This window comes from Paramacrobiotus metropolitanus, unplaced genomic scaffold (assembly GCF_019649055.1).
Source record: "Paramacrobiotus metropolitanus isolate TYO unplaced genomic scaffold, Prichtersi_v1.0 Parri_scaffold0000041, whole genome shotgun sequence".
Lineage (NCBI taxonomy): Eukaryota > Metazoa > Tardigrada > Eutardigrada > Parachela > Macrobiotidae > Paramacrobiotus > Paramacrobiotus metropolitanus.
Window position 1 is genome coordinate 1 of NW_026570261.1, and position 27,856 is coordinate 27,856.

Genomic DNA, 27,856 nt, shown 5'->3' on the forward strand with positions numbered 1-27,856 from the left:
AAGCTCGTGAGAGCAAAGCTCTGTTAATAACTTTATCTGAACACCATTGTTTTAAAGCAAACTGATAGCACGGATTCTCATTAGTTTTTCTTTACAAGTAAACAAAAGCTGTTTAGCTTGAGGTATATTTTATTATCTTTTTTTTATTAAATTTAACCAAACCTTTTTAAATGAGCTTATTTCGAAATTTAATTGAAATTTGACTTGAAATTTCAAATTTGTTTGAAATTTATGTTGCAGCACAAAAGGAAAAATTTCAATCAAACTTAATAAAATCGCTAAATATTTACAAAGTTTTTGTCTGTACTTTTCTGTACCTAATCCCTGGATTTTGTCATATTATTAAGTAAACGTTAAAAGTCAACAATAGAAGATAAAAGACGTTTTATTCAACTTGCCGCTGCGCTTTGCTCACGCCGCAGCTGGGCGTCGCCTTCGGCTCCGCCTTCGGTTTCCGTAGAAATGATTATTCGCTCCTGCATCATCTTGGTAGCGTAAAATTTAAGGAGAACCGTAAAAAGAATATTTTCAGAATCAGAATAAAAATACAATCGTATCCGTTTGTTTCGCTTGCTGCGCTCGTTCGAGCCGCATTTCGCCGTTGCCTTATGCTGCGCTTTGAGTTCAACCGTAACAGTGACATGACACCGTAACGGCAACTTATTTAAAAATATCTCTTACCGAAGCCGTTACGGTAACAAAGGCTAACACGGTTTCGGTAACCTGTTACGGTCTTGATAGCGTCACTCATTACTAGAAACGCGTGGTTAGAGTTGTTGCGCGAGTGTATACCGCAAGCGTGTTCTGTGGGTCAGGAGCAGCATGCATTATGAATCACGTGCATATTCATAGCCATAACGGGCGTGCTTACATTGTATACATTTATGGATGCGGTTGGATGCACAATATCTTGTTGTGGTAAGCAAGCCAGAGGTTGTGGCTTGAACGATAACGGCAAATGATTGAGCGTGAAGAAAGGAATGAATCATTGTGTAAACCAATAGTGTGTCTTTGTTGTCTGCAATGTTTTATCTCTCGTAACATGTTTTGAGTGCCTGGCTAAAAAAGTAGTGTGATGAAGTTGTCAAATGATTTAGTACATCTCCATCCAGCCTCGGAACAACTTCTCTTGGAATATCTGCCTTTATCTTTGCATGCCATTTTGTTAGCATTCGAGTTGTTGTCTGCTAATCTGCATTAAAGGTCATCGGGTCGAGTCAGCCGCTGTTGTTTAACGTTGTAGTTAGTGGTAGATAAAGGTCATATCCACCGAGTTTCAGCTAACCTTTAGTTACGCGACATGGAGGGCATGTGTGCGTAGCAAGTAAAGGTAGCTAAAGGTGTGGAGCTGCGAGGGAAGGTCAAGTTCAGTAGTGGTGAGGTTATAACTACTGCAAGTGTTTCAGAGTGAGTTGATGTGCTGTTAGCAGCAGTGAGTGCACTGCTGCAGGTGACAATGTATTAGTGGTGGTGAGTGCATTACCACTACGAGTGTTAATCGTGAGACATCAGTGCGAGTGATTTGCTGTTATAATTGTTGATGGATAGTGTGTCATTGTGGACGCTGTGAGACGAGCGACGAGTGTGGATTGTGATAGGTCACAAGTGTCGCTTACAGCAAACCACGCGTTGTATGAGCGAGTGTGGGAGCGGTATCTAGTAAGAATACTTTGCACTGCTTACAAACGACGTCGGTGAATGTTTTAAGGCTCGTTTGTGCATAAGTTGGTGCCGGCGTTCTGCGGTTCATTTGTCGGAGCGTACAATGATAGGTGTGTTGGAGCGGAAGCGGGTGCAGGTGGTCGACAACTAGCGGGAGCAGCATAACGGCATTCCTCTGTAAGTCGTATGGCAACTTATCATTTTTTGCTTTCTCTTCGTGGGTCCTTTTGTTCATGACATAGTTTACACAGGATAAGTTAATAACGATTGTGCAGTTGCTTTCAGTTTGTTTTTTTAAAATAAAGTTTGTGTCAAAAATAGTCATTTAGTTGACTTCAGACGAATGTTTGTTATTAACTGGTTAATCATGAAAATTGATCTTATGATTAAGTTGACCTTAGAAGATAGTCCTAATATTACTAGAATCGTAAATCATCAGCTTACTGTAAGGGATTTCGATCATTTTAACAGTGTGTGCTCTAGATTGTTTGCGGATTTTCCCTGTATTCTTTCGATTTCTTTTGCATGTAAAAAATACGGCGTATATGGTGAGACCCGCTTGGAAGGAAATATTTATAAGCAGGACCAGCAGATTAGAAACAGTAATACTTAAGTACGCATTTAGGTATATTTCGATGCCGTCTTTCATGCTATTAATTTTCGAAAAAAAATGAATTAACTCTTAAATATCTCGATTTGTAGAATAAATAAGTTTTTTATCTGCGCAAGTCAAAAGTTCTGCTGACGTACCAGAAAGAGCGAATCTGTAAATCGTCGTAACCGATCGTTTTAACATGCGCCTTTAAAATGCGATTCTTGAATTTTTTGTTGCTGATGATAAAACAATCTCTGATTGCATAAATTTAAGTTTAAAAAAGTGCTTGTACGTATGATGGCAGGAATTCGCCTTAGAGATTTACCAGTATTCGGTGGACAGTCCACTGAATCTGCAGAAGATTTTATGGACAGGTTTAACAGAATTAAGAACTATTTTTCGTGGAGCGATGAACAGTCTTTGGTGCATTTCGGTTTGTGCTTGACAAATGCTGCCTTAAAATGGTTCAAGAACAGCGAATCCAAACTGAAAAAATTTTGCGACGCAGAGCAGGAATTTTTGACAATCTTCGGTAGAAATCTGTTAGACTTAGATATCAGTAAATTCATGTCAAAAAATTCCGCTGTTGACGAACCCTTGACGTACGTATACGGTGTGTTGGATTACATTGCTGCAACCCATGTCAGCGCTGGAGAAGAAGAAAAGGTCAGAATTCTTTTCGAAAATTTGCCGATGCAGCTCAAAGCAGATATGATACAAAATCGTCCCAAAACAGTCGAGTTATTTACTGAGAGGCTGCAGGAAATTCGTAAGAAGCGTCAATATCTAAAAGCTGATGGGGAAGTGCCCGACGATTGTAAAATTTTCCCGCTTTCTAAGATGTTTTGACGTGCTACTGGAAGTTCCAACTAGTTGTTCGCCTAAAAAAAACTAATTCAAAAAAACAGAAATAATTCTTAGCTCAGTTAGCTAATAATTCATAACCACTAGTCTAAGTATGAATCAATTAAATTGTAATTATGCAAGTAATCTTCTTTTGGAGGTGGCGCAATTATCGGTACACCAATAAAGCAAGGGAGGAAACCCTTTATGTACTTTAGCGCTGTGAGTGATTCAGTCGCTTTGCTTAATTCCAACAGTTTTGCTGATTTGTGCCAAAGTGTTTTCTTCGTAGACGTTTAAGGGGTGCATTTTCATAAATATTTAGTTGTGGTTTATCAACAGCGTTTGTCAAAATTAAAAAAAAAACTAATTTTCTTAATAAAAATTTTGAAATTTGGGTCTAATAATTGATTTGCACCGTACAATCGCCGTATGTAAAATCTTTGACAGCGTATAAGCCGTTAGTGATGACTTTTTTTTACAATTTTGTTTTTGGAATCACTGACTTCTGTTCGGAATTTAGTTGAATGTTTTAAAGTTGTGCAACAAAGCTGAAAAGAGAAATAAATGGGGATGTTGTGAGAGAAAGTTGAGTAAATGAAATGGGTCAATATTTTGAGCACACGTTTATTGTTGTTCCAGCTTGCGCAAGCACTGTCGCTAGAATAGCAACATACCAAAAAGTTTCAGAACATTTTCACATCTTTTTTTAAGATATCATCATGTTTTGATACCTTTTGTCTGCACAGGTAAAATATCCACCATGCGTATTGTTTTACACTAGAACGCTTTATTAACATGAACAACAGTTACTTATGCATTGGGACGCCTCTGCATATGTAAATGTCCTTCAGTCAAGACTAAGCAGACAATTTTATCATCAGATAATTCTTGTGTGCAAGCTTGCCGGCAGCCCACACAAGAAAATTGTTGTATAGCGGCAGTAGAAAAGTTTTTCTAAAAAATGAAAAAAATTTGGTGCTCAAGATTTAGATTAAATTAATATTTAAATTACAAAGTATTGTCACACATTCGGCTGGAACATACCTGTCTACTAACGCAATACGAGCGATTAAACATCAACTTTTGGTTATTTATAAATTCTGTGTGTAAGCATGAGTTTAAGAATTTTGTGCACTGCATTAAAAAAAAAGCCAGATGTAGGATTTTAAAGTTGAAATTAGAAAATCAGATTCTTTAAATCGAACGTAATCGGGTCCACGATTTGCTTTTTTTTCTAATCGGATAATTATCTGATAAAATGCGGCATTTCTTCGTACGTTTACGTTGGTTGCGTTGTGCTCGTTTATTTAGGCTTTAGCTATTTAAGGTAAGATATTGTTGCATAATTTTCTGACCATCGAAACGTTTAAAACAGAGAAGCTAAAGATATTAATAGCTACCTTTCATTGTTGCCATCACTAATTAAAGCTCGTTGCACTAGTTGCATATGATCCCTCATGTATGCTTGATTTCTCTTGTCGCACCCGAACCACACACCATTGTTAAGTACGCTCTCAATCATATCATATTGCTCTGCGCTTATTAACGTAAAATAATATTTGATTTTTTTTAAAAAAACGTTCTGGTCGGAAAATTGTAGGAGTTGGTTCTAAGTATGGCGAAACGCAAGTGCAGTACCAAGAATACTTTACCATTGTGAAGCACCGTATGTAAAAAGTACATACGGTACTGTAACCATGGATATGGATCTGTAAGTACACTTTGGTCAGTACAGCAGTTGGGTTAAGGGAATTTTTACGTAGTTCCAATTCTAAACAGCCGGACGACTGCCGGAACAGTCTATAAATTCAAACCTGACCTTTCCAATACAAACGTGCCGAGCGTGAAAGCGCGAGGCTTACCTTGTACTAACAATCATTATGCTTATGATACTCGTACAGATTGCGCAGTGTGCAAATGATACTCGTACCAATAATAAGTCTAGGAGATATTAGTTCTCAGTGTGAAGGTCTAGTAATGGTGTAATCATTATGTGAGTAGGTGAATGTTATACTTGCGTGTAAGGTACTTTGTAGAAGAACTTGTCAACGGAACAGCCTACGCCAACGGAAAAGCCGGCTAACAAGATTCTGCATAGTCCGCGGTTTAAACGTTTCATTCAGCAGCGCCCTAGCCGGAAGAAGCTGCACAGCTGTTTTGTCGCACCAGCGCACAGCCAATTAGCGTGACCAGACGGAAGGAGTATCTACCGGCGGTGCCAGCGGAAGTAGTGCTGCTGCGGTGTCCACGTCTAGTGCGAGTTGCAGCACTAAAGAGACTTGAGCCAGTGCAAGTAACAGCGAGCGCGGGATATTGAGTGCCGTAATTGGTTCGAGTAAGAGCGCTGATAAAACTTGACTTGTGCGAGTGCTAGTGCAGGTGCGGTATCCTTTAAAATTGTGTGAGTGGTGACGTTGGAGCATGCAATGCAGGTGACAGCATTGCGAGTGCTTGTGCGAGTGTTGGCATGAGCGAGCGTGAATTCAGTGCAAGTGTTAGCACTGAGAGTGTCCATGCGAGTTGTGGTATGGGCGAGGTGAAGTCCTGTGCGAGTCAGTGCACAGTAGCGTGTGTGTCCGGCGTGAGTGATGGCGCGGACGAAAGGAGACCCTGTGCGAGTCAGTGTACAGCGGTAGATGTGTCCGGCGTGAGTCATGGCGCGGGCTAGTTGGTTAATGGTGGCAGTTGTGGCACTGGGAAGTCGATATCCAGTGCGAGCGGTGGTTTTGCAGAGATGATGCCGGTCAGTACGACTGCCAACACTAGCGAGTGCAATGTTAGTGTGAGTGGCAGTACTGGCGAGGATGGCATCGGAGTAAACGGCGCGAGTGGTCAGTGTGGTGTCAATGTGAGTGGTGACATTGGCGAGTGTGGTGTCAATGCGAGTGGTGGTATTGGCAGCAGAGTGGTCAGTGCGAGTCGTGGCATTGGCGAGTGTGTGTGCGTGGAGAATACAACATCAACAAACATGACGATATGTTGCGGACGTGTCAGGAGTTGTTAACCGGATACGTAGACCGGATGGGAGACTCATTACCATTTCCGGCGGAGTTTACATGGATGGCGGATGAGTTGGCCCGGATTCGCGTGCAGTTAAGAGCATTAGTCCCACATGGAGCGCGGTTTACCTTGGAGTCACCAACCGACATCTGCTACGGACGCTACGTAGTGTACGATTTCGATAAGTTCATCTATGGACAGTTTCTTTACTACCGTAGAGACGACGGCGCGATGCGTTATGAGAGCGAATACGGCTGTGTGTACAAAGAGTGTGGCGCCCAGAAGGAGCTAGTGTTAGTGGGAGAACATCCACGATTTTTTAATCCGTTTAAATGGTTTGTGGAAGAGGAAGTTCGCGATACGTACGGACCGCGCTTGTATCACAGTACACTCCCGGAGATACGCCTTCAATACATCATGCGGGAGGTGACGGAGCGGAGAGCGCAAGTTGCAGCGGATGCGGCGCCATACTATAGTGGCATAATGGAAACGCTGCACTTTGCGGATCTGCTAGTGCGATGGGGGAGCGCGCCGGAAGTTGTGAGCGAACTAGACGATGATGCCGGTTATCACCAAACGCCGGCTAAGTCAAGTGCGAATGCGGTAACAATGCAGCCTGCACCGGTAGAGGAGATGGACACAGATTCGGTGGATACCGTAGCGGAAAGGGGCAAGTGCCATCCGAGTTGAGGGATGGTGGTCACCTTCTGGGACGGTCGGACTCGAGTGTCTGGACGGATTGCGGAGGGCGATTGAGTGTTAAAGCGACCCATGACGAGGACGTCATGATCCATAGGAGAGGCGTGTTGCGCGAGTGTATACCGCAAGCGTGTTCTGTGGGTCAGGAGCAGCATGCATTATGAATCACGTGCATATTCATAGCCATAACGGGCGTGCTTACATTGTATACATTTATGGATGCGGTTGGATGCACAATATCTTGTTGTGGTAAGCAAGCCAGAGGTTGTGGCTTGAACGATAACGGCAAATGATTGAGCGTGAAGAAAGGAATGAATCATTGTGTAAACCAATAGTGTGTCTTTGTTGTCTGCAATGTTTTATCTCTCGTAACATGTTTTGAGTGCCTGGCTAAAAAAGTAGTGTGTGATGAAGTTGTCAAATGATTTAGTACATCTCCATCCAGCCTCGGAACAACTTCTCTTGGAATATCTGCCTTTATCTTTGCATGCCATTTTGTTAGCATTCGAGTTGTTGTCTGCTAATCTGCATTAAAGGTCATCGGGTCGAGTCAGCCGCTGTTGTTTAACGTTGTAGTTAGTGGTAGATAAAGGTCATATCCACCGAGTTTCAGCTAACCTTTAGTTACGCGACAGAGTGATAAGGCTGGTAAGGGTAAGCGCAACCATGAGTTATGATATTATAAATAATTCAGGCGGTAATACAAGTAACAGTGTATGCGTCACAAACGGTCAAAAGCGGTTCCTGACTTTAGAACCCGCGTAGCATGTTTCGTTACGACAATGCTTGAAAACAAATTTGCAAAACATATATCCAGCACTTGCTCAAAAGCTTCAGAATGTTGTGAATTTTGTTGTGAATATTCTGAACTGTACCGCTACAAATAAGTAAGTACATATCAGCTACGTGAAAGCGAATTTTGTAAATTCACCTGAACTTTCTGTGAATACTGGAGCTTGTATTTCTTTACGGTAAGAATGGTGAGTGAGTCGTTACAGTAAAAGCGGTGAGAGATGTTTCACGGTAACGCAACATGGTACAGTATTTTGATAGTCATTACGACTTGTTACGGTATGCCTCGCAACGGCAACAAAAAAACATTAAGAAAACACCACCTGCACCAAGCAAAATTCCCGGACAGGACCCTAAAAACAGACCCTCCATACTATTTGAATGGCAAGTTCGTGAAAAATGCCCCGGTTGTTCTCCGCATGTCGGTTCTCCAAAACGCACCAACCGGGGCGGGCGAAATTCCGGGACCGGGTTCCAAAAAACGGGCTCTCCATACTATATGTATGGCGGGTTCGTGAAAAATGCCCCGGTGGTTCCCCGCATGTCGGTTTCTCCAAAACGATCCGCCCGGGCCGGTCTGTGTGAGTGTACCGGGTCCAAATTTACGATCTCCTATTCACTTACTGCAGCAGGTTCGTCAAAAATAACCCGGTTGGTTTTTCGATTTTTTGACTACCTGGACCCCGGGGACCCAGCTCTCCGCATGTCGCACCGCAAATTAAAAACGCTCGCTCGCTTCGCTCGCTCGCTTGATAAGTAGTAACCATTAACAAATATTGTTGATGAAAATATTAACAGAAATAGTTTTGTCAGCTTGTTGATAAGTTCTAGTTATAGTTTTAGCACGACTCACCAATGGCTTGTGTGCACTTGGATTTTCTTCCACAGGCTCATCAACATTCATGTCTTCGAGTACCTGAGGAGAATCTAAATTTTATTTGGAACTGTTTATTCTACTTAAGTTATAAAAAGGCATACCACAATCCGGCCGTCCAGCGCACACCGGTTTCCTGCGCCGCCGTACTGACTGGGTAAGTCCTATAAAACGTTTCGGCTTTTAAAATTGTTTGGTTTATCATGCGACAGCCGTGGTTATAATGTGGTATTACAAGCATCTATCTTACTGATCACAAAAACACTACCTTGCTATTGCACTTCTAACCTGGGCAGACCAAGTAAGACAGGATTGATAAAGTTACAGTTAGTTGCTATCTACCTTACAGATCGAAAAAATAAGTCTTTGCTATTGTATTTTTAGCTTGGACAGACCGGATAAGTCATGCCTGTAAATATCTCAGCTAGTTGTAATCAGGCATTTCGATCAAGAGAGAGAGAGAGAGAGAGAGAGAGAGCAAGTCACACGTGACGCCAAGCTACGGCTGAGTTGTTTTTGCCTTGACTTTAAGTATAACATTATTAGAATCAACATAAATTTATTGTTAACAATGCAGATTTTACGCATAAAATCTATTATTATGAACATTTACTTTTCTAGATAGAAATTATTTTAATACTTAGGTTTGTCACTTTCTCCCTTCAGTAATCCCTTCAGTAAAAGTCGCTGCGCTGTCTTCTCAGTCGGCAGCGGTCAGTACGTAAGGGGGAAACTGCCATGGCCCCTCGGCAAATATGGTGTCTGCATCCAGGCGGTCGGCACCCGTAATAATATAATGATCCATGGTAGAAGTGCATCGCACTTGCGAGAAGCTAAACTGAATGTGCAATGTTTTCCCAAGGCTCCGAATTTCCTATTAAGGATCAGTATGTGGCTTATACTGTCTGTACGTACAAGTCCGAAAGGACACTCGACCTTGAGCATCACTACAACCACGCGAAATACTTACCTGTACATTGACTGCACGAACCAGAAATATTTCCTGCTCTAAAACTACGAGCGTGCGGTGCTACTGTGCGTATATTTTATACCGTGTCATGTATTGAACGAACGGCATAACTTTTATTATGTCCACTCGGGACAGCAGCAAACAACTATCTAAACGCTAGACATGACAACAATAACGGACAACAACACTACCGTTGCTACGGCACATTAGCCATAGGCCATTATCCATCTCACGAGAGACTCGTACAACCTTTGTACGAGTACCTACATACACTACATACCGGCAGTTGTGTACTGCTAGGTTGTACTTCTTTAGCGCAAATACAAGAATTTTTTGATTTGATAAAATCATTACAGATTTTGTGAAGCAAAAAGGCTTGAAACTGAATACCAGGTTGTAAAAACTGGCATTCATTTTCTGTACAATTCGAAAACACCTTTGCCGTAGATAAAGCACACTGCAAGCCAAAACAACTTGTAATCTTTAGGAATGAAAAAAGCTACTTTTGATTTTCAATTTAAAACTCCAAGTTTGTTATATATTTCTGGCCCAACCATTTCCGGTAAATCGACGTTCACCATGCGACTTTTACAAACTATTCCTGATAATTTATCACCCACACGGCCTCACCCATACGCATCGTGTACATTTACGGTACATGGCAAGAGGCATTCAATAACTTTAATAAATCCATAGAGCTATCATCTGGTTCAGATAAAATTTTGGACAATGAAAACTTTTTCGACAGAATTGTGCCAACACTTCTAATTCTTGATGATCTTATGGAAGAGATATCAAAAACGGCCAAATGTTCAACACTTTTCACGAGAGATGTGCATCACAAAAAAGTAATTCGCAAAATTTAAATAAACAGGGTAACAGCATGCGAGACATATCGCTTAATTCCCAATACTTAATTTTATTCAAGTCTGTGCGTGATGTGCAGCAGATAAAAGTACTTGCACGACTATTTGGTATGGCACACTTATGTGAAGCATATAAAAACGCTAAAAAGGAGTCGTTTGGATATTTAATAATTATTTTACGGTCAGATACCCCGATAACGTCAGACTGCAGTCGGATATATTCGAGTTCCAGAAAAATCTACGCCAAAATGAATCCCAAAGATGTACTGAGTATAGTACATGCTTTAGAAATTACGAATCTGCGACAGCGACGATACTGTTTTCTGGTTGCGTCTAAAAAGCAGATTTATTATAAAAAGTTTGTCAAAACTTACTGAAGCAGCCGTCTGCTTAAGTGAAATTGTTTTAGCCAAAGCACGCCAACTTGCACCGACAATTTAAGGCTTAGCAAACCAAAAGCTTCCCCAGGATAGGAAGCGAAAACTTTTACAAAACGTGGCGGTTTTTCATCGGCAATACTACCGAGTCTAGGGACTCTAGTTGCATCCTTCTAATCAAAATGAAAACTTACGTTCTTGTTCTGGAGGCCGAGTTTAGGTCAAGTTCTAAATGCTAAGCCACTTCGTGGAAGAAGGCTGAAGAAATACGCAGTGCTGTGACTCAAGATTTACTGGCTCGCGCTGCGTATCAGCCCAAACCCGAACCAGCCGCTATAAAATAGGTCAATACGCCACACCCACTTCAAGCGCTGTACTACGCTGTTACGGTACTCAGGCAACGCCCCTGCTGACTGACGAGACATCGCAAATTAGTGAACCGCCGATTGTACTGTATGTGCAAGGTGAACCCGTGGACATACAGAGAAAATCTACTATCCAATATCTTGATCGAAAGCCCCTTGCACAATACATAGAACGCGATCCTGTCATACTGTACATCGAACGTGACCAAGTTGTACAGTACGTACACGTACCCTGAAAAGCTCTAGTTAATTTTTTGCTGGCCTCTACTACTGCACCTATCGTGATAAAGTCGGTTGTGGTTTCTGTACATGGTTCGCACGAGACTGACCTGGAGATGAATTTCTGCCCAATTAACATAAACGCGAGGCACCCAACTGCCCGGTGAACAAAAGTCAAGACGTGGTTGGCCTTTCCCCTAGTGCTAGCCTACGAACTTCCTGCATGACAGATATGGAAAATCGTTTCGCTACATTTGCCGGATGGACAAAGATTAAACACCCGCGGGAGATGGCTTTAGCCGGATTTTTCTTCACAGGGACAAAGGACCGCACAAAACGTTTTCAGTGTGGTCACCAAATCGAGGACTAAGTGCCCGACGATACGCTTTGGGAAGAGCACGCCCGCCATGCTCCAGACTGTACCTTAGCAGAAGCGCACAAGGGCGAACATTTTATTATCGAAACTGTTCAAAAATTCAATTGCGAATCCGAACTTCTCTCGAGCGAAGCGTCAAAGAAATACGTAGAGCAAACTTGTGTTAATAAAGTGGAGTGTAAAGTGTGCTATTTGTGATGGTGTTAGAGAACTGTTTCGACCATGTGGTCATGCTGTGTTTTGTAGGCTCTGTTCGAATCGTTTGCATCACTGTCCTGTCTGCCGCGCTAATGTAACTGAACGCTACTCGTTGTTTCGCTACTAGCTTGTACACTGTTTTCGAATAATGCATCAAAATTTATTATTCAAAGAAAATCAATCAAAGAAAGGGGAAAAAATTCTCAACTATGACGTCGTCAGCCTGTATCCTTTCGTCAAGAAGAAAAAGCAGTACCCTATCGGTCACCCAGAAATCATTGTTTCAGATTTTGAAGATCTCAAGGAGCACAACGGTCTGGTGCGCTGTAAAGTGCTGCCGCTTCATAAGTATCGGTATCCTGTGCTGCCCCCGACCATTAACAAGAAGCTTGTCTTCGCAACTGTGCGGCGACGGAAAGCAAGGAATTCTGCCGTCTCACAGACGCCGAACGCTGTCTTGATGGCTTCCGGACCACATCCGAGCTGCACCACGCTCTCGACCGCGGATATACTCTGCAGACGGTATATGAAGTATGCCACTGGTAGAAAGTGGAGGCCGTCGTGTATACTGCGTTCATGAACAAATTGTTCAAAGCCAAGATGGAGGCCTGCGGATTGCCGAGTTGATGGAGGTTGCAACGGCAGAAAGCCGACTTCATTCGTCAAGTCAAAGAGCGGGAAGGTATTGATCTTGATTCGGAGGCCATGATTTACGATGCCAGACAACGCAATGTGGCAAAAAACTGTCTAAATAGCTTGTGGGGCGAGCAGGGTCAACGGGACGAAATGTCAATAACAAAGTTCATTACAAAGTGAAATATGTTATGAGCTTGATTCGCTCCAAGGCGGTCGAAATCTTGGATGTGTTTGTACCGTCAAGGTGACGACCGTACCGTCAAGGTGACGACCGTCAAGGTGACGACTACAACGAAGGTAGCAATGCAACCAACGTTGCGGTGGCCGCGTTTACGACAGCCCATGCCGCCTTATGTTGCTGACCCTGATGCAGAAATTGGACGACCAACTCGTGTACTACGACACTGACTCCGTCGTATTCCTTCATCGCCCCGGGGACAGGAAACCGGAAACAGGGAGCATTATGGGTGATTGGGATGACCAGTTGCAGGCTGGCGAAAGCCATATCGTGAAGTTTGCGTCATGCGGTCCGAAGGTCTACAGCTACGAAACCGACACGGGCCGAATCGAACTTAAGGTACACATACTCTACTTGTACTTTGTGTACTCGTACTTTTGAATAAACTGATGATATACATATTGTATCATTCCAAGGGGATTGCGAAAAATGGATGCACTGAGGATATCCTGGATTTTGATGAAATTACAAAATCCTCTACGGGAACGGGGAAGGCACTGGACTTTGATGAGTTACAACGCCTTCTGGGTGGTATCGACAGCCATGTGCAGGTCATCTACCCGCATTTCATCAAGCGGAACGGCAAGACACAGAAAATCAGTACTGTGCAGTTATTTAAAAAGCTGCCGATGGTTTACGATATTTGCGATCTCATTCGCAAAGCTTCGTTTGGAAACGGCAGGGGATTTCTGTGATATGTTTTCAAATTATAAGACTTCATTTCCGAGGTTGACCTCCGGTTTCATTACTGCTACAGTATGTTATCCAACGAGCTGTTATTGTCATATCAAGCGCTACAGTGCAACAGTTGAGGTCCTCGAACCTTGAATGTCGATTAACGAAGGCTTTTTTTTAAAAAAACATTCGTAACTGTCTTGGATTGCATAGTGGATGTGAATAAACAGGTATCCTGAAGTACTTTTAGATTTTTTATTCTATTGTAAATATTATTGTAGTATGGTTCGACCAAAAACAAGAAATCAGGTTTTGTTTTGCCAAGGTGATACTGGGATTAGCAGAATCATAGCTGTTTGACTAACTGCTGCAAATTTAATTAGGGCGCGAAAGATTTTCGACCCTGTATATACGACTTTGTGAGGCGTGTCTACCACATTCGATTGGTTGGCCTGACAAGCTTACAGGGATATTCTACGCAATTTAAAACCAAAATTAAGAGACTCCGCGCAAATTGCGCGGAATAAATAACAGATGGATTATTCAGTTCAAAAAACTAACTGTTTTTTGAACTACTCCTAAAAGTATAGATATGAGGAAATCATAGAATTATTATGTTACTGCTAATATATCTGTAATGTCACTGGACTGCCAAGTCAACCCTAGACGGGGCTCGTGAGCATAAGAAAGTTTTCCAATTTTTTTCCCGGAAATGAACCGGCTTTCAACTTTGCTCTACAGAACGAATCCTTCGCACCATACCAGTAAACAATCAATCAACTCGTATCATTCAATATTTAAGATTATTTGCCCAGTTGCAAAATAGTAGCTCAGTAATTTAGATACAGCTTACCTATCTGCTCATTTTTACCATCGCGATTCGCGCGCTCAGCCGCGCTGTTTCGAATTTCAGAGTAAGTAAAGTAATGTACAAGTAAAGTACTGTAAAGTATGTTGGTTGCCTCGTTTGCTGCTCCGCGAGCTCCGCTCGCGCCGCAGCTCGGCGTCGCCGGCGGCTCCGGCTTCTGTGAAAAACTTAAAAAACTATGGGTAGTCCTAATAAGTGGACATGGACGGACGGCAGGACAGGCCGGACACTGGCTGGACCAAGCCGAGGACGCTGGACAGGACGGACACCGCACGGCCTGGCACCGGGACACTGGACGTGCGCGGACACTTGTTCGTTTAGTTCTTAGTAACTTCAACTAAACTCGAATTCTCTAAGCAGTCTATCTTGTTAAGCGGTGAGGTAAGCGGTCACAACTGTTATAATACTGTTATGCATTGTAGGCAAGTGCTCAAGCTGAGTTGCTAAGCAGAAGCGCATCGTGCAAAATGGTGACCATTAGGCTTTATACTGCTGTTTGCGTCTCAGAAACCATTTACGAGAACATTTAAAAACGAAATACGATGTTATTTTAAAAAGGATATAAAAAGCATTTTATCATGCTGCATTCCTCCCGGAACCAATAACAGATTTTATCAAAGAACCGTGAGCTGCATTGGCTGCCGGCTAAAACTAGGTGATAGCTTAAAATTCTAAAGTGAAAAAATAAATCAATGGAGAATTCAACAGCACCAAAACGTCTTAGTTAAAACTGCATAGCACACAGAAGAAATACGGCGTCTACTTAGCCGGTGCCGAAACTTAATAAACTGCAGACCACAGGCGTTAATAAACTGCAGACCACAGGCGCCCCTCGTGCATCGCACTCAAGCGAGATTTCACGGAACTGCTTGTCACAAAGGTGCAATCCTGAATACTTTGGCATCTCGATATTTTTATGGCCGTCCATAAGGCAGGATTTTTGAACGTAAAAATATGCGTTTCCCGATTTAGACTGCTTGTTTTCGCCGGTTTCGAAGAATTTCCGTTTCCCGCAAGTCACTAAAACGAGGTCGAACGGTGGAGCAGGCAGCACATCTTTTGCCTTACGAAACGGTCGATCACACCCGCTGCAATTTGTCATACCCGGATTGCACTGGCCCATAAACCAAACCTCAAATTCCGTTAGGTTTGGCTGAGGTTTTTCCGCCAGGGGCTGCACTAAAATCTTTTCCCATAAAATGTCCCTGTGCAATATCGGGTCATAAGCAGGTTCGGATTTGGTTGGGCTCGTACTTGCCGCCGATTCGGATGCAGTAATGTCCCTTTTAGGACTGACTGTGGATGGCTGTGTCAAAGTTTGGCTGGGAACGATCTCTGAAACTGCAACTGAGCGGACTGCAGCGCCTCTTCTGATGGATGTGCTCCCGTGACGTTTAAGTTCTTCAGCCAGACCAAGCGTCTGTGTCTGTAAAGATCGTCTGGCGCCTCCCGTTTCTTCAACTGCGGCTGCTGGCGCGCCCTGAGCTTCTTCTGCGGTGGCCTCGGCTTGCCCTTCCTGTGCCGATGGTCCAGCTTGAACCTCTAAGTGAGGCGCTGTTGCATCTTGATTTTCTTGTGTTGTGATTTCCCACAGGGGCCTAATTTTTCACCATAGAACACCGTTTTCAGTGCACCATTTTCCAGCCTCTTGGTGAGTCTGAAGTGAGCACCGTCTGTTTCCGCACGGTGTCGCATAATACTGATCATCGTGTTCCTTAAGACAGTTGGATCGTCCCGATCCTTTTGGGGTATCATGTAATACATTCGTTCTAGCGCTGTCTGATTTGCGGTACGGGCGCTGTCCTCTGATACATCCCATGGTGCATACGAAATCGGATCTCCCGTTATTGGATCCACTATGACTCCTGTAAGCATTTCCGGTGGTCCCTCGTCCATGTCGAATTTCAGGGTCATCTTCCTACAAGTCGCATCCGTATAATTTAGGGTTGATTCATAATCATCTAGTGTTTCTTTCTTTCTTTCATCCGATTTACGAATATGTACTACTGAATATAAATTATTTCGAAATGCTTGTTCGGCCAGTTCATAAGCCTGTAGGCAGTGAACCCAGTGAACGCTAAAGCCATCCATACAGTGCTTGCCTAGCATGCTGTATGAAAAAGTGCGGAATTCACTTGGCACCACAGTAATACACATTTCGGAATTTGCGACAAGCAAACGGCCAGTACCCATGCTATAGATAAAAACACAGCCGTACTTTGCTATTGCTTTATTCGGCTAGTTGTTTCGAAAACGGCTCGGTTTACATGTTCAGCAATGCATTAATCAGGTGACAGACAGAACATTCTGTGCAAAGTACGGTAATTCGTTTCACGCAGAGTTACAATGGAGGCTATAACACTGCAACAGACAGATCGTATGCAGCAGCTCGCAAACGCGAGCGCCAGCTTTATTTAAGCGCAATGGCGCTAACCGGCTCGGGCAGAGCAAGACGTTGAACAGAACCAGACTAAGAGAATTCTAAACAGGTAGACAGCAAGCACATCTCTAGGGAAGGCGCTAATCCTCTGCTTCGACTGATCTCCCTGTCTCCTTCCATTTGGCACGATTGGTGCTGCGGACATCACAGGCCTTTCAGTCCAAGCCGTTACTGAGTAGCCAGGGTGGTATTGTGATCCTCCATCTCCCGTGCCCGTCTCCTTGGTGGTATTGCTGCCTCAGCCAAGCACTTCGCACACAGGCCTTGCGGGCCGTGCACTCGCAGCCCGAACTCAGAGTGGTCACCCATCTAAGTCCAAACCGCGCTCGATGTAGACTATCTTTCAAAACCCGAAGGTTTATCCATCTTGCCACAACGAGTGTGCTCAATCTTGCCACAACGAGTGTGCTCAACGAGTTTGTCGTCGTGCGTCTGAGACAGATGTTTACCTCTTTCACCTTGCGAAAAACTGCACCCGGGATGACCGTCCACGGGTAGACACTGGGCAGACCAAATTCTCCCTTCTCCTGTAACTCTTATTTTGCCTGTCGCATGTGCATGTGCACTTGCGGCCTACCGATTGTCATTTTTGGGAGTCGGGCCCGTCTCTCTGTGACCATGCCCGTTGCTGGTTAGCACAGTCTTAATTGCTTTTTAATTACTTTTAATGGCCTGTGCTCACGATTTGAGGGAATGGGTACTAGTTTAGGTGCTTATCGCAAATCAGGCATTAACTAAGCTCATGTGGTATGTGAACATAAACAGCTTCCAGATTTCTGTCTCTAAACCATAAACATGCAATATCCTAAACATCAGTACCACCTTTTTCAACATCATTTTGCACAGAAAACAAATTAACACTACTCGCAACTTGCGAGTCGCAAGTCATGTTCTTAGTCATCGAAAATTTTGGACTTTAACCGCATATCAGTACGACAGTACCAATGACAACCGCCCGTGGAAACCTTGCAACTTTAAACCGGTCGAACTACTGCGAACGGCAGCTCCTTGAGAAACAGTTTTGGGGCAGTTCCATACTCGCAGACTTTGCTAGGTCTTCTTTGCTACATCTCACTTTTTCTGACGCCATTTGCTTGTGAGAAATTTATAATTTCATTCAAGAATCCAGACTACGGAATAACACGTGGTCACGATTTAAGAATTTTCCTCCCATCGCAACAAAGTTGCCCAAAACGCTTTTGGCGGTCAGTGGTGGGGTGGTCAGTTTTGCAGTGGTGAGATTTCGAATTTGGTTTCTGTGTTAAAGTTTTTCTAAATTGTATTTCAAACTTTTGTTTTTGTCTAAAAACAAATCTACGAAGTATGGGCTATTGCAAGATACGTAGACATGGAAGTTTGGTTCACTGGATCGGGCTGGAGAACTCGACAGAGTGGGGATTTCGTTAAGGCTTACGCGATTAATCTGCACCGAGCGCAAAGCGCGAGGTGCTACTCTAAGCCTTTGTCAAGCGGTGCACGCATTCATAGCATTCCATAGCAGAGTATACAGTACGCTTCCCGTAGCAGAGTTTGTCCGTCGCCACGAAAAGTGTCAGTCACGCCATTCCAATTCCACAACTTTTCATTTCCATTGGCAGTGGTATTTCATAGCGTACGCGCTGTTTTAAAGATGTCATTAACATCGTTTTTGCTGATGGTACTGGACCTTAGCCACACTCCGTGTAGCTAAATGGATGGATCTTCGGATTTTGAAAGATAGCCTACATCGAGCGCGGTTTGGATTTGGATGGGTGACCACTCTGAGTTCAGGCTGCGAGTGCATGGCCCGCAAGGCTGTGTGCGACGTGGTTAGTCGGCATCAGCGCTGACCGTACTGAGTGGCGTGTACGTTTCTTCGACGCCTGGGCTTAAACGGATCCTCCATGGTTCAACTCGCTCGTCGCATCAGGATTAAACACCCCGCTCCATTCCTCATTCAACTGCGGATACGGCCGGACGATACGGATCTTGTTGTCTATAGCGTTTAGTCTGCGTGCTTTATACACGTTTACGTCAATGCTTAGCCATTGTCTAGTGTGCCAGTGCATGGGTCTAATAATGCTTGCAATTCTGAGCTGTGTTGTATCATATGCCTTCTGTAGCGGAGTTTGGTAATGAGCGTGTGTTGTGTTCGGCCAGGTTTAAAATTCCCATGCTGTGTGTGCAAAACACAGCAGGTTAATGGGTTACCTGCTACCGAGATGAAACTATAAGCGCGCAATAAAACTTGGTGTCGTTAAAATTTTAGCACGAAATTTTCTGGTCGGAATTTCGAGAAAAACAATTTGTTTTTATCCACAGCGAAATCTTTTTTGAATGTTTTTCTAAACGTAGTGTTGTCAGATGTGACACAGAGGCAACGAGGAAAATCACCTCAGGAAACCTGAGGAAAATCAGAAGGGAGCAATCACCTTTATTGAGTATCAATAAAGCAACCACAAAACCAACAAAAAGCCAATGCGGAAAAAGCTGATGGAAAAGTAGCTGCCAGCGAGCTCATGTCAAATCGTGATAATAACCGTGTTGCGGCGATCTTTCAAAATTTAAATATCACAGAACGACCGTCACATCACAACCGCTGTCGCGTGATATGAAGAAGCATCTCTGGCCTTCTTTTTACCAGATCCTTGCGAAACGAAATCACATATAATCAGCACAATCACGTACAGAAAAGGTAGTAAAAGAAAGGAAAGTAAACTGTCCCATTCATGTGGCAACTTAGACAATATGCATTTTGACCAGTCTGACCAACTCTGCCCTCTCCTGTCTTTTGATAGGAAGCAGAGAAATTACCAGGTGATCAGGACCTATCGGCTCAAAAAGGCGAATTGGGCAGGGATGCAGAGCTAAACAGCGAACGGCTATCACACAAGAATGGTTCTGATTCAGACCGCTTGCCATTTTTATAGCACTTGCGATGATAAGCATCGGTGATATGTGACGGTTTGAGAGTCATCGCAACACGGTTAGTGAGCGGCGTGCTGCAGCTGCGTATCAGCTGAGGCCGCAAAGCATGGATTAGCTCGTAAGCGCTGGGCATCGCCCCCACGAGTGCAACAGCAACGCTGATAGGTCGGCGTAGACAAAGTAAACGCTGAGTAATCAGTGCGTAGCGCGGCACGAGTGGCGTGGCCACCTGCGTGCGGGCGACAGAGCACAAGCCACGAGAGGTGTGTACCGCCTAGAGTGAGCGCGGTCTCTGACATGCCTCTGGGCGGGAGTGGGAGCTCCTGCGAGCACCTTCCCGACTCTGCCCCTGGCCAACCCGATAGGGTGCCAGGATCCGATACCCGGTAGGGCCGGATGCCACTTTGTCTCTTTTGCCCGGTAGGGCCGCTGCGGTGCATGCACCGAACGGCCGAAATCTGGAGTGCACTCGGTGTGCTGGGGTTCCAGTGTAGTTTGGTGAGGCTTCTTCGGTCGGTGAAGTAAAAAATAAAGATTTATATGGCTCATAGTTAAACATCGAAGTAAAAAGATCACAATTCCAGAGATCCCAAAGCCAATTCTTTTGGTTAGAATGCTAAATAAAAACATTAATTTCTTTGGTTAATAAGTCTAGAAAAACCAGGTGTGGTTAAAAAACTAGATAAAAACACTTATTCCGACTAGGCTTTGACCACAGGGCAGGTTCTGTCCACACGGGTCCTAGTCAACGGTCCGCTTTATCCGGTAGGATTGGCCTGGTCTTGTAGATCCGGGGCGACGGTTTCCAGAGATATCCACAGTGTCCAGTGAAGAAAATTCAGTTGTGCGGTGTATGGAAGGCACTGTTGCATTCGCAAGGACGGTTTGTCCCCTTCCTAGTTTATGAGTGTGGTGGACCGGTCCCGGTTGGGTGGTCCATAAAAGGTTTATGGTTAAGGCCTCTGGGCAGGAGGCAGGAGTGGTGCACTACAGGCGAGATGGTGTAACGGACCAAACCCGTTAGGGCGGTCCAAACTCAGGCTAAAATTCTTTCAAGTCCGGATGGGCCATAATGGTAAATTTTCTAAGTCCAATGACCGAAATGGTGTGATGGGCCAAACCCGTTGGGACGGCCCAAACTCGGTCTCTTGCATGTCTTAGGCGGGATACGGGCTCCCATATGACGGGGCCTTGCCTCCGGCGGTTGCGGGAGTAGAAGTCCTGTGTAACAGTCTCTGGCGTTACGATGTGGACTTAGTCGTTTTTTTCGATGGGCCACACCGTTTGGCGGGCCAAAATAGATTTAGTCGTTTTTCGATGGGCTATGCCGTTTGGCGGGCTAAAGTGGATGGCGGGCCTAAGTGGCGGGCCGAAATGGCGCGCCTAAGTGGTTCGAAGATTCGTTGAATCTGGTCCGTCTCAGTGGCCGTAGGCCGTGAGTTGGCTGCCTTCGTTTCCTAAGACCGTGGCCATAACAAAAATTTAATGGCTTCTGACGAAAACATCAGGTTGGCCGGGCCAAACTCCAAAAGATTAAGTTGTGGGCGCCGGTAGGCGTTTACCACGAGGAGCCGGTCTGCTGACTGGGGAATCTTCAGTTTTGCCTCCGGGCTGGAGATTCTTTGGCTTTGCCTCTGGATGGTTGGTGGTAAAATTTTTGGCGTTGCATGCAAACGTGGGTGTACCACAACTTCTATGCGGCTCCCACGAACTCTCTGATCCCAGTTGCCTGACATAGCAACTGGACCCGTGAGCCGCATATGGTCCGTTAGACACATAGCGGGCCTGGTCCAACTTCTATGGGCCAGGCTTGTCCACGGCTTGTCGCAACTTCAATGCGGGCCATGGCTTATCCACGGCTTGTCGCGACTTCTATGCGGGCCGTCGCCATCTTTTGGGCGCTGAATCCCTTCCCTGCCGGGGAACTTAGCGTCGGCCAAGTTCGGTCCGGTGGACTCCGTCGGACGGTCTGGGATGGCCAGGCCAAATTCATGATCCCAGCCGCTAAGCCAGAGCCAATCCGGTTAAGATCCAGGTATTAAGGTCTGGTTAAGTCTGTTATGTCTGTTATGTTATGTCTGTAATAGTTATATATTTAGAAATAGGGGTATGGATGATGTTAATAGTAATATTAATAGTAATATGTTTCAAAATAGGGGGTCCGACTATTCTAACATCCGGGAAACCACATTTCCATCATCATCGAGAACTTTAAAAGACCTTTGAGCAAATGTTGTAAATATATGTTTTGAGGAAAATCACGAGATTCATAGGATTCCTTCAAAACCGAGGATGGTGGTGAACGCAGCGAACCAACAACCGAACCACCTGAACCAATATACCATTTTGTAGAGCGCGTTGAGTTGAGTTAGATCACGGGGACCAAAGGTCACCAAAAGGTCACCAACCATAGTTATGAGCAGAAAACGGTCACGTGACCACTGAAACTAAGGGAAGGAAAGGTCGCGCAACCAAAATTCTTATCCTTTTAGAATCAGGAAGAGAAACGAAACTGTCCATAAACAATTTGGCAAAGTATCTTTGTTCTGCAGGTTCATTTGGTAGCCACGCCCACGGTAACGGGCTTCCGTTACCGGAACGGGTTACCGTTACCGTAACGGGTTACCATTACCGTAACGGGTTACCGTTATCGTAACGGGTTAAGGTTACCGTAACGGGCTACCGTTACCGTTACCGTAAATGGTTACCGTTACCGTAACAAAGCCGTATAGGATCATCAGTGCTAAAGAAACCGAAGGCGGAGCCGGTGGCGACGCCGAGCTGCGGCGCGAGCGAGCGAAGCGAAGCGAGCGGAGCAGCAAGTGAGACGAATGGACTTTTTACTTCTCTTTTTGACACACTCTTCCTCTGCTTTTCAATTTGATTTAAACTTTAACGTTAGCACAATCAACATTCAACTGCAACAAAACTTTAACAAATAAAAGTAAGCGTATTTAACGCTTACCAGAGAGAAAACCTTATGGGCTCAATGCGAACGGTCCAATACCTATTACATACACCGGTATTCACCGCAGGTGAATTTCGGGGCCTCGCTCTCACGAGGCTTGCATATACTAGTAATATAGATCATAATCACCCCCCACGGCATCTTCGTCTATCGGTGAAACCAATTTTTTATTAACATTCATAAAATTCCAAGACTTTTAAGGGTATGTTATAAATATATGTTTTGAGGAAATTCTCGAGATTCTTAAAGGTCACTCTGAAACAAGGATTTTGGTGAACGCAGTGAACTTACAATCGAACCACCTGAACCGATAACCTAATTTGTTGGCCAGGTTGAGTTGAGTTAGACCATCGAGGTTAAAGGTCACCGAAAGGTCACGGGACATGATTATAAGCAGATAACGGTCACGTGACCACTGAAACCATGGTAAAAAAAGGTCACATGACCAAAACTCTTTGCTTCTAAGAATCAGCAAGAAAAACTAAACGAAACTGTCTATAAATAATCTGGTAAAATATTTGGTTCATTGGGTTCACTTCGATACCACGCCCATAATCATTCGAACTTCAATACCGTTACAGTAATGTGTTACCACAGTGAAACTAGGTCAAACAACTGGAATAAGTATTGAAAAGTCAGAAATAGCAAAAACCGTTACCGTTACCACTGATACCACCCTTACCCTGCGTTACCAATTGTTACCCGGCGTTACCATTGTTACCTAGCGTTACCTAACCGTAAAAACCATGGGTATTACCGCTACCGTTACTTACGCTGCCACTTTTACAGTGGCAGCGTGGGTAACGGTAACTGCATGAACTACGCTGCCATTGCGGGTACCGTATAGGTTACTATTACGGGTTACCATTATGAGTTAGTTACGATTGCCTGTTGTTTTAGCGAGCAGAGCAGCAAGCTAAACGAAAGCACTTTTATCAATATGATTTCATTTTTGTTTGCCATTTTCACTGCTAGCATAATGTTCACTGTTATCGGTTACCGTAATTGGTTACCAATACGTAATGGGCTACGCAATGGATTACGTTAACGTAATGGGCTACCATTACCTTAATCGATTATCATTACCCGCTACTCTAACGATACCGAAACAGGTGACCGTTACTATCAAAATCGAAGGCGACGCCAAGCTGCGGCGCGAGCGAGCGCAGCGAAGCGAGCGTAGCAGCAAGTATAACGAAAGGACTTTTTTGTCGTTTTTTTGTTCTTTTTCTTCTCTTCTCAGTTTTTGTGTCGCTTTCTTTAAGATAAAAATTAAAAAGTGAAGCTCTAAGAGAGAATTAAGAATTGAGCTTTAATTTTAAAACTGAAACAATCTTTTGTATTCGACCAGTTTTTCTGATTGTACCCGAAAACGTCAAATATCGACAGCTCATTCGAAGAAAATGTTGATAGAAGTTTTATGAACCCGGATAAAATTTTTTCAATATCAGTTTAAGATTATATTTTTTAGTTATCAACAAAAATAATGAAGCAACAATAGATAAAAGCTCTTCGGGAGATCAATGCGAACGGTCTTTACTATTACAGACACCGGCATTCACCGAAGGTGAATTACGAGGCCTCGCTCTCACGAGGCTTGCATGTAAGGTAGACGTTGCATGGCTGCGAGCCACGTTTGTTGGGCGGGGGTAACAACCGATGGATTGTACCCATTATGGTGGTCAGATCTTCAGCGTTATGATCCTACTTCCAGGTGTCCAGGCCACTTCTAGGCCGACATGCAGGAAATGCCGTTAGCCTTTCCTGCGCTTCACTTCCGGTTCTGTGGGGCTGCTGCTGGAGCGTCTGCTGTCCATAAGTTCTCGGGATGGCCGTTGGACCGCGTCCTGACCACTAGTCGGGGCCCCTGTTACGGGGCCGACTATTGCGTTCATTTTTCCGTTGGGCCTCTAGCTTCATCCTGTCCGGCCCATTCAACCGTCTTTTCCAGTATACCAGGTGTTGGAGTATTGGACTTCTGCTTCTTGTTCGTTATCCGTTTCTCCGATTTTTCTCGACCCGCAGTTATACGGGTGAGCAAGTCTTTGTCTGCCTCATCTACAGCAATTTGGTCCTCTTCTTGGACCTGCTGAGCCGTAAGGGTTACCTTAGGCTTTCTAAGCGACTTTGATCTTTTAGGCTTCTCTTTAATTGCTGGGGCCCGTTTGGGCTCCCCCGGCTTGGACTTGTCAGGTGCGGCTGTTGCTTTTTCGGTTCCCGCAAGTACTGAATCAGGGTCAATGAGGGTTAATGGGTGGTTTTGAAGTTTAGTCAAGGCTGGCGTCTCGAAGTCCGGTTTGGTCTTTCGAGGCCGACCACGGCCACGCTTTGGAACCGGGTCCTCAACTTCTGGTTCAGGCCGGCTAAGGCCATGTATCCGCAGAGTCTTTTGCTGCTCTTTCACAAGTTTCTTGGAAGGGCGCATTCCGGGCTTTTGCTTCTTTAGCAGCTTTCCGAGTTTGGTTGAGGGTTGTAGGAGTCCTGCGCTTGGTTCGGACTCTTTTTGGTCTTTGTTTTTGCACCTTCCCAACTCTGTAGGTTCGGCGTCGCCGTCCTTCTTTTTAGTCGAACGGGTTATCCGGCGTCTTGGGCCGTCCGGGTTGAGGTACGGCTTCAGGCGATCAACACATACGGTAAGTTCTTCACCGCGTCCCGCTCTCGGATCCAATACTTTTTCGGCTTAGGAATTTCGGGAATGATGTAGATGCCCTCGTACTTGTTTGGATTGGTCGGGTCATCCACCATATTCTTAAGGGTGACCAAGTTCCGCTTCTTGAACTCGGCCTGGGCCTTCTTTTTGTTGTAGATGGTCGCATCCCGTTGGAACCCTTCTTCAATCCGCGTTTTCGCGATTTTATGCGCCCGGTTCAGGCACTGCTGCATCCTCTGGACATAACGTTCGTTAGTCGTAAATGTTTCCAGGACGTTGGTCCCAGCGAGGACGTCTTGAGGAATCGTCGTCTCCCGTCCGTATAACATATGGTACGGCGAGAATCCAGTGGTTGCGTGAACGGCACGGTTCATGCCGGAGATCACGTATGGTAGGGCCCGGTATCAACGATGTTCGTCGCCGGCTCCGCCGAAGCCCCGAATTCCGTCCCAAATCGTTTGCATTTGCATCTGGCGTTCGACTTGGCCTTGGCCCTCAGGATCATAGGCAGATCCGCAGCATATTATGATACATCAAATTAAAATAAATAAAATGTCGCAGTCGGCTGTACAGATCAGGACGAAATGGTCGCATACCCAACTTCTCCACATTCAGTACGAATTCAGCGCAGTGCACTGTACGACTGAGTTCGAAATATCCGTTTCGTACAAGTGCACTGCACCGCTAGCGTACAGAATGCTGGGTATGGGCTATGCGACCATTTAGTCCTACATTGTATATTGTAAAAAACACGTATCCAAAACCCGAAAAACTAAAATCTTAAGAAAACTACTTACTGGGATAGTTATGTGAACAAGATCCTCTCTTACGGCTTCCCAAATCAAAAATTCAACATATTAACGAGCAATGGATGTCCGTTCTGATTCCTGGACATCACAACCGACCACCACGAAATATTCTTGAGTATAAAAGGATGAAAGCGCATGAGTTAAGATTTTTTATGCGGCATGCTGCGCCATTTTGTGCTAAGAAAAATCTTCGGAAAACGTTTACAAAGTTTTTTGCCATGCTTCGCGTGTTATATGGCTGTGCACGAAAGAATCTATCACGACAACTGTTATCAACAAACTTCGAACTCAGTGTCATGATTTCTTGAAGTCATTTGACCATTACTTTGGAATTTGCGAGACGGAATATTCTGTCCACTTGATGCAGTATATTCCATACGCGGCTGAACTGTTTGACCGCTACATATACTATCGTGCTACGGACCGGGACACAATATTGGCAAGATTTCTCGACGCGTCCTCGCAATGAATAACATTGCAAAGCATATTATGAACAACTGTAATATGTTAACGGCTTGCGCTTTCAAATTAAATGAAGCACGGAATGTCTGCACAGCAGTTAGCGCGACGCATCATGCGGTTTCCGCCGTACTCGGATTATCAAGGTTAAACCAATTATCATGTTTTACCATATTATAGAACCGCTGATTAAATTTATAGCTAATACAACTACATATTGATAATTTTAGGGCCGCATTATCATGCTAAAATTCGTAAATTATTCTTCTATCCTAATCTAAAACGAGACTGTCTTTGGTGGTATAGAGAAGCCGAATTTTTACCGGAAGCTGGGGTATCCGGCGCTCGCTGCACATTTATCGGCAAGGCCACTCCCCTTCCAGTACATCATACGGTTTATCGCCTACTAAAAGAGCGTTTACGTCGCTCAGCGCCGCAAATATTTACATTCCAACGTTGTAAAGTGGAGAATTGTATTTTTATCTGAACAGGAGAAAGAAACGATGGTTATTTCCGGAACGAGTGCATAGTGTGTACGGACGACAGAATTGTTATCGCAGTGGATCCCGTGATCCCGTGATTGCTGGGACTTGGTGCACCAACCGGCCGTACCTGGTCCGGACCAAGTCCAACCTGAGGCACCAACGGTGGCCACAGGCAGAGGCAAGGCACGGAACAACCTGGTGCCGAGATGCCGGCCCAGGCCAACAGTGTCGCCCAGGACTTGGCGCACCACCCGACCATACCTGGTCCGGGCCAAGTCCAACCTGAGGCACCAACGGTGGCCACAGGCAGAGGCAAGGCACGGAACAACCTACCTGGTGCCGAGAAGCCGGCCCAGGCCAACCCTGTCGCCCAGGACCCGACAATGAGTCCGACCATACCTGGTCCGGACCTGGTCCAACCTGAGGCACCAACGGTGACCAAAGGTGGGGACAAGGTGCATGATCAGGACCAACCGCTCATGAGTCAGTCGCCAATCTTTTTTGAAATTGATGGCTCAACACACCCATCGCCATCACCCACCAATGACGTCATCGGCGCGCCTGGTCGGACCAAACCGGACCCGGACCCAATAGTGGACCTGACCCACCTTAACAGGGCCACATCCAGGATAGACTTGAACCAGTCTGCCTGGGACATGAGCCGCGCTGAACTCAGCAAATAAAAGCTGATACAGGCAACCCCACCCGAGGAGACTGAAGAAGGCGGACATCTCCGGACCAGAGTGCGGGACCTGACCAAACAACTTGTGGCCGCCGCTGAAACTGCTTTATCAGCCGAACTGCTGATGAAGACAAGATCCACCAGTACAAGGACCTCGCGGCCAAAGCATAAGCTGAGGTCAGACGTGTCTCGGCCCAACA

The 27,856-nt window shown here is 44.8% G+C and overlaps 3 protein-coding genes across 3 annotated transcripts in view; all 3 read left to right on the plus strand.

Moving 5' to 3' along the window:
• Positions 1 to 5,633: 5,633 nt before the first annotated feature.
• LOC129590694 (uncharacterized) lies at positions 5,634 to 7,392 on the plus strand. Its single transcript, XM_055486044.1, has 2 exons — positions 5,634 to 5,673; positions 5,740 to 7,392. Exon 2 carries the CDS (start codon positions 6,080 to 6,082, stop codon positions 6,791 to 6,793), a length of 714 nt encoding a protein of 237 aa, XP_055342019.1. The 5' UTR covers positions 5,634 to 5,673; positions 5,740 to 6,079; the 3' UTR covers positions 6,794 to 7,392.
• A 5,223-nt stretch (positions 7,393 to 12,615) lies between these two features.
• On the plus strand, positions 12,616 to 13,408 carry LOC129590621 (uncharacterized). Its single transcript, XM_055485941.1, has 2 exons — positions 12,616 to 13,052; positions 13,130 to 13,408. Exons 1-2 carry the CDS (start codon positions 12,828 to 12,830, stop codon positions 13,406 to 13,408), a joined length of 504 nt encoding a protein of 167 aa, XP_055341916.1. The 5' UTR covers positions 12,616 to 12,827.
• Positions 13,409 to 14,906: 1,498 nt separating this feature from the next.
• Positions 14,907 to 27,856, plus strand: part of LOC129590713 (uncharacterized) — a 98,773-nt gene continuing 85,823 nt past the window's right edge. Inside the window, exon 1 of the mRNA XM_055486065.1 lies at positions 14,907 to 14,911. The gene's annotated coding sequence lies outside the window, so the exon portion shown is untranslated. The remainder of the gene's footprint in view (positions 14,912 to 27,856) is intronic.

Coding starts and splice junctions, on each gene's coding strand:
- LOC129590694 (XM_055486044.1), top strand. CDS start 6,080: ATGTTGCGGACGTGTCAGGAGTTGTTAACCGGATACGTAGACCGGATG.
- LOC129590621 (XM_055485941.1), top strand. CDS start 12,828: ATGTTGCTGACCCTGATGCAGAAATTGGACGACCAACTCGTGTACTAC. Junction 13,053..13,129: donor CGGGCCGAATCGAACTTAAG/GTACACATACTC, acceptor TATCATTCCAAG/GGGATTGCGAAAAATGGATG.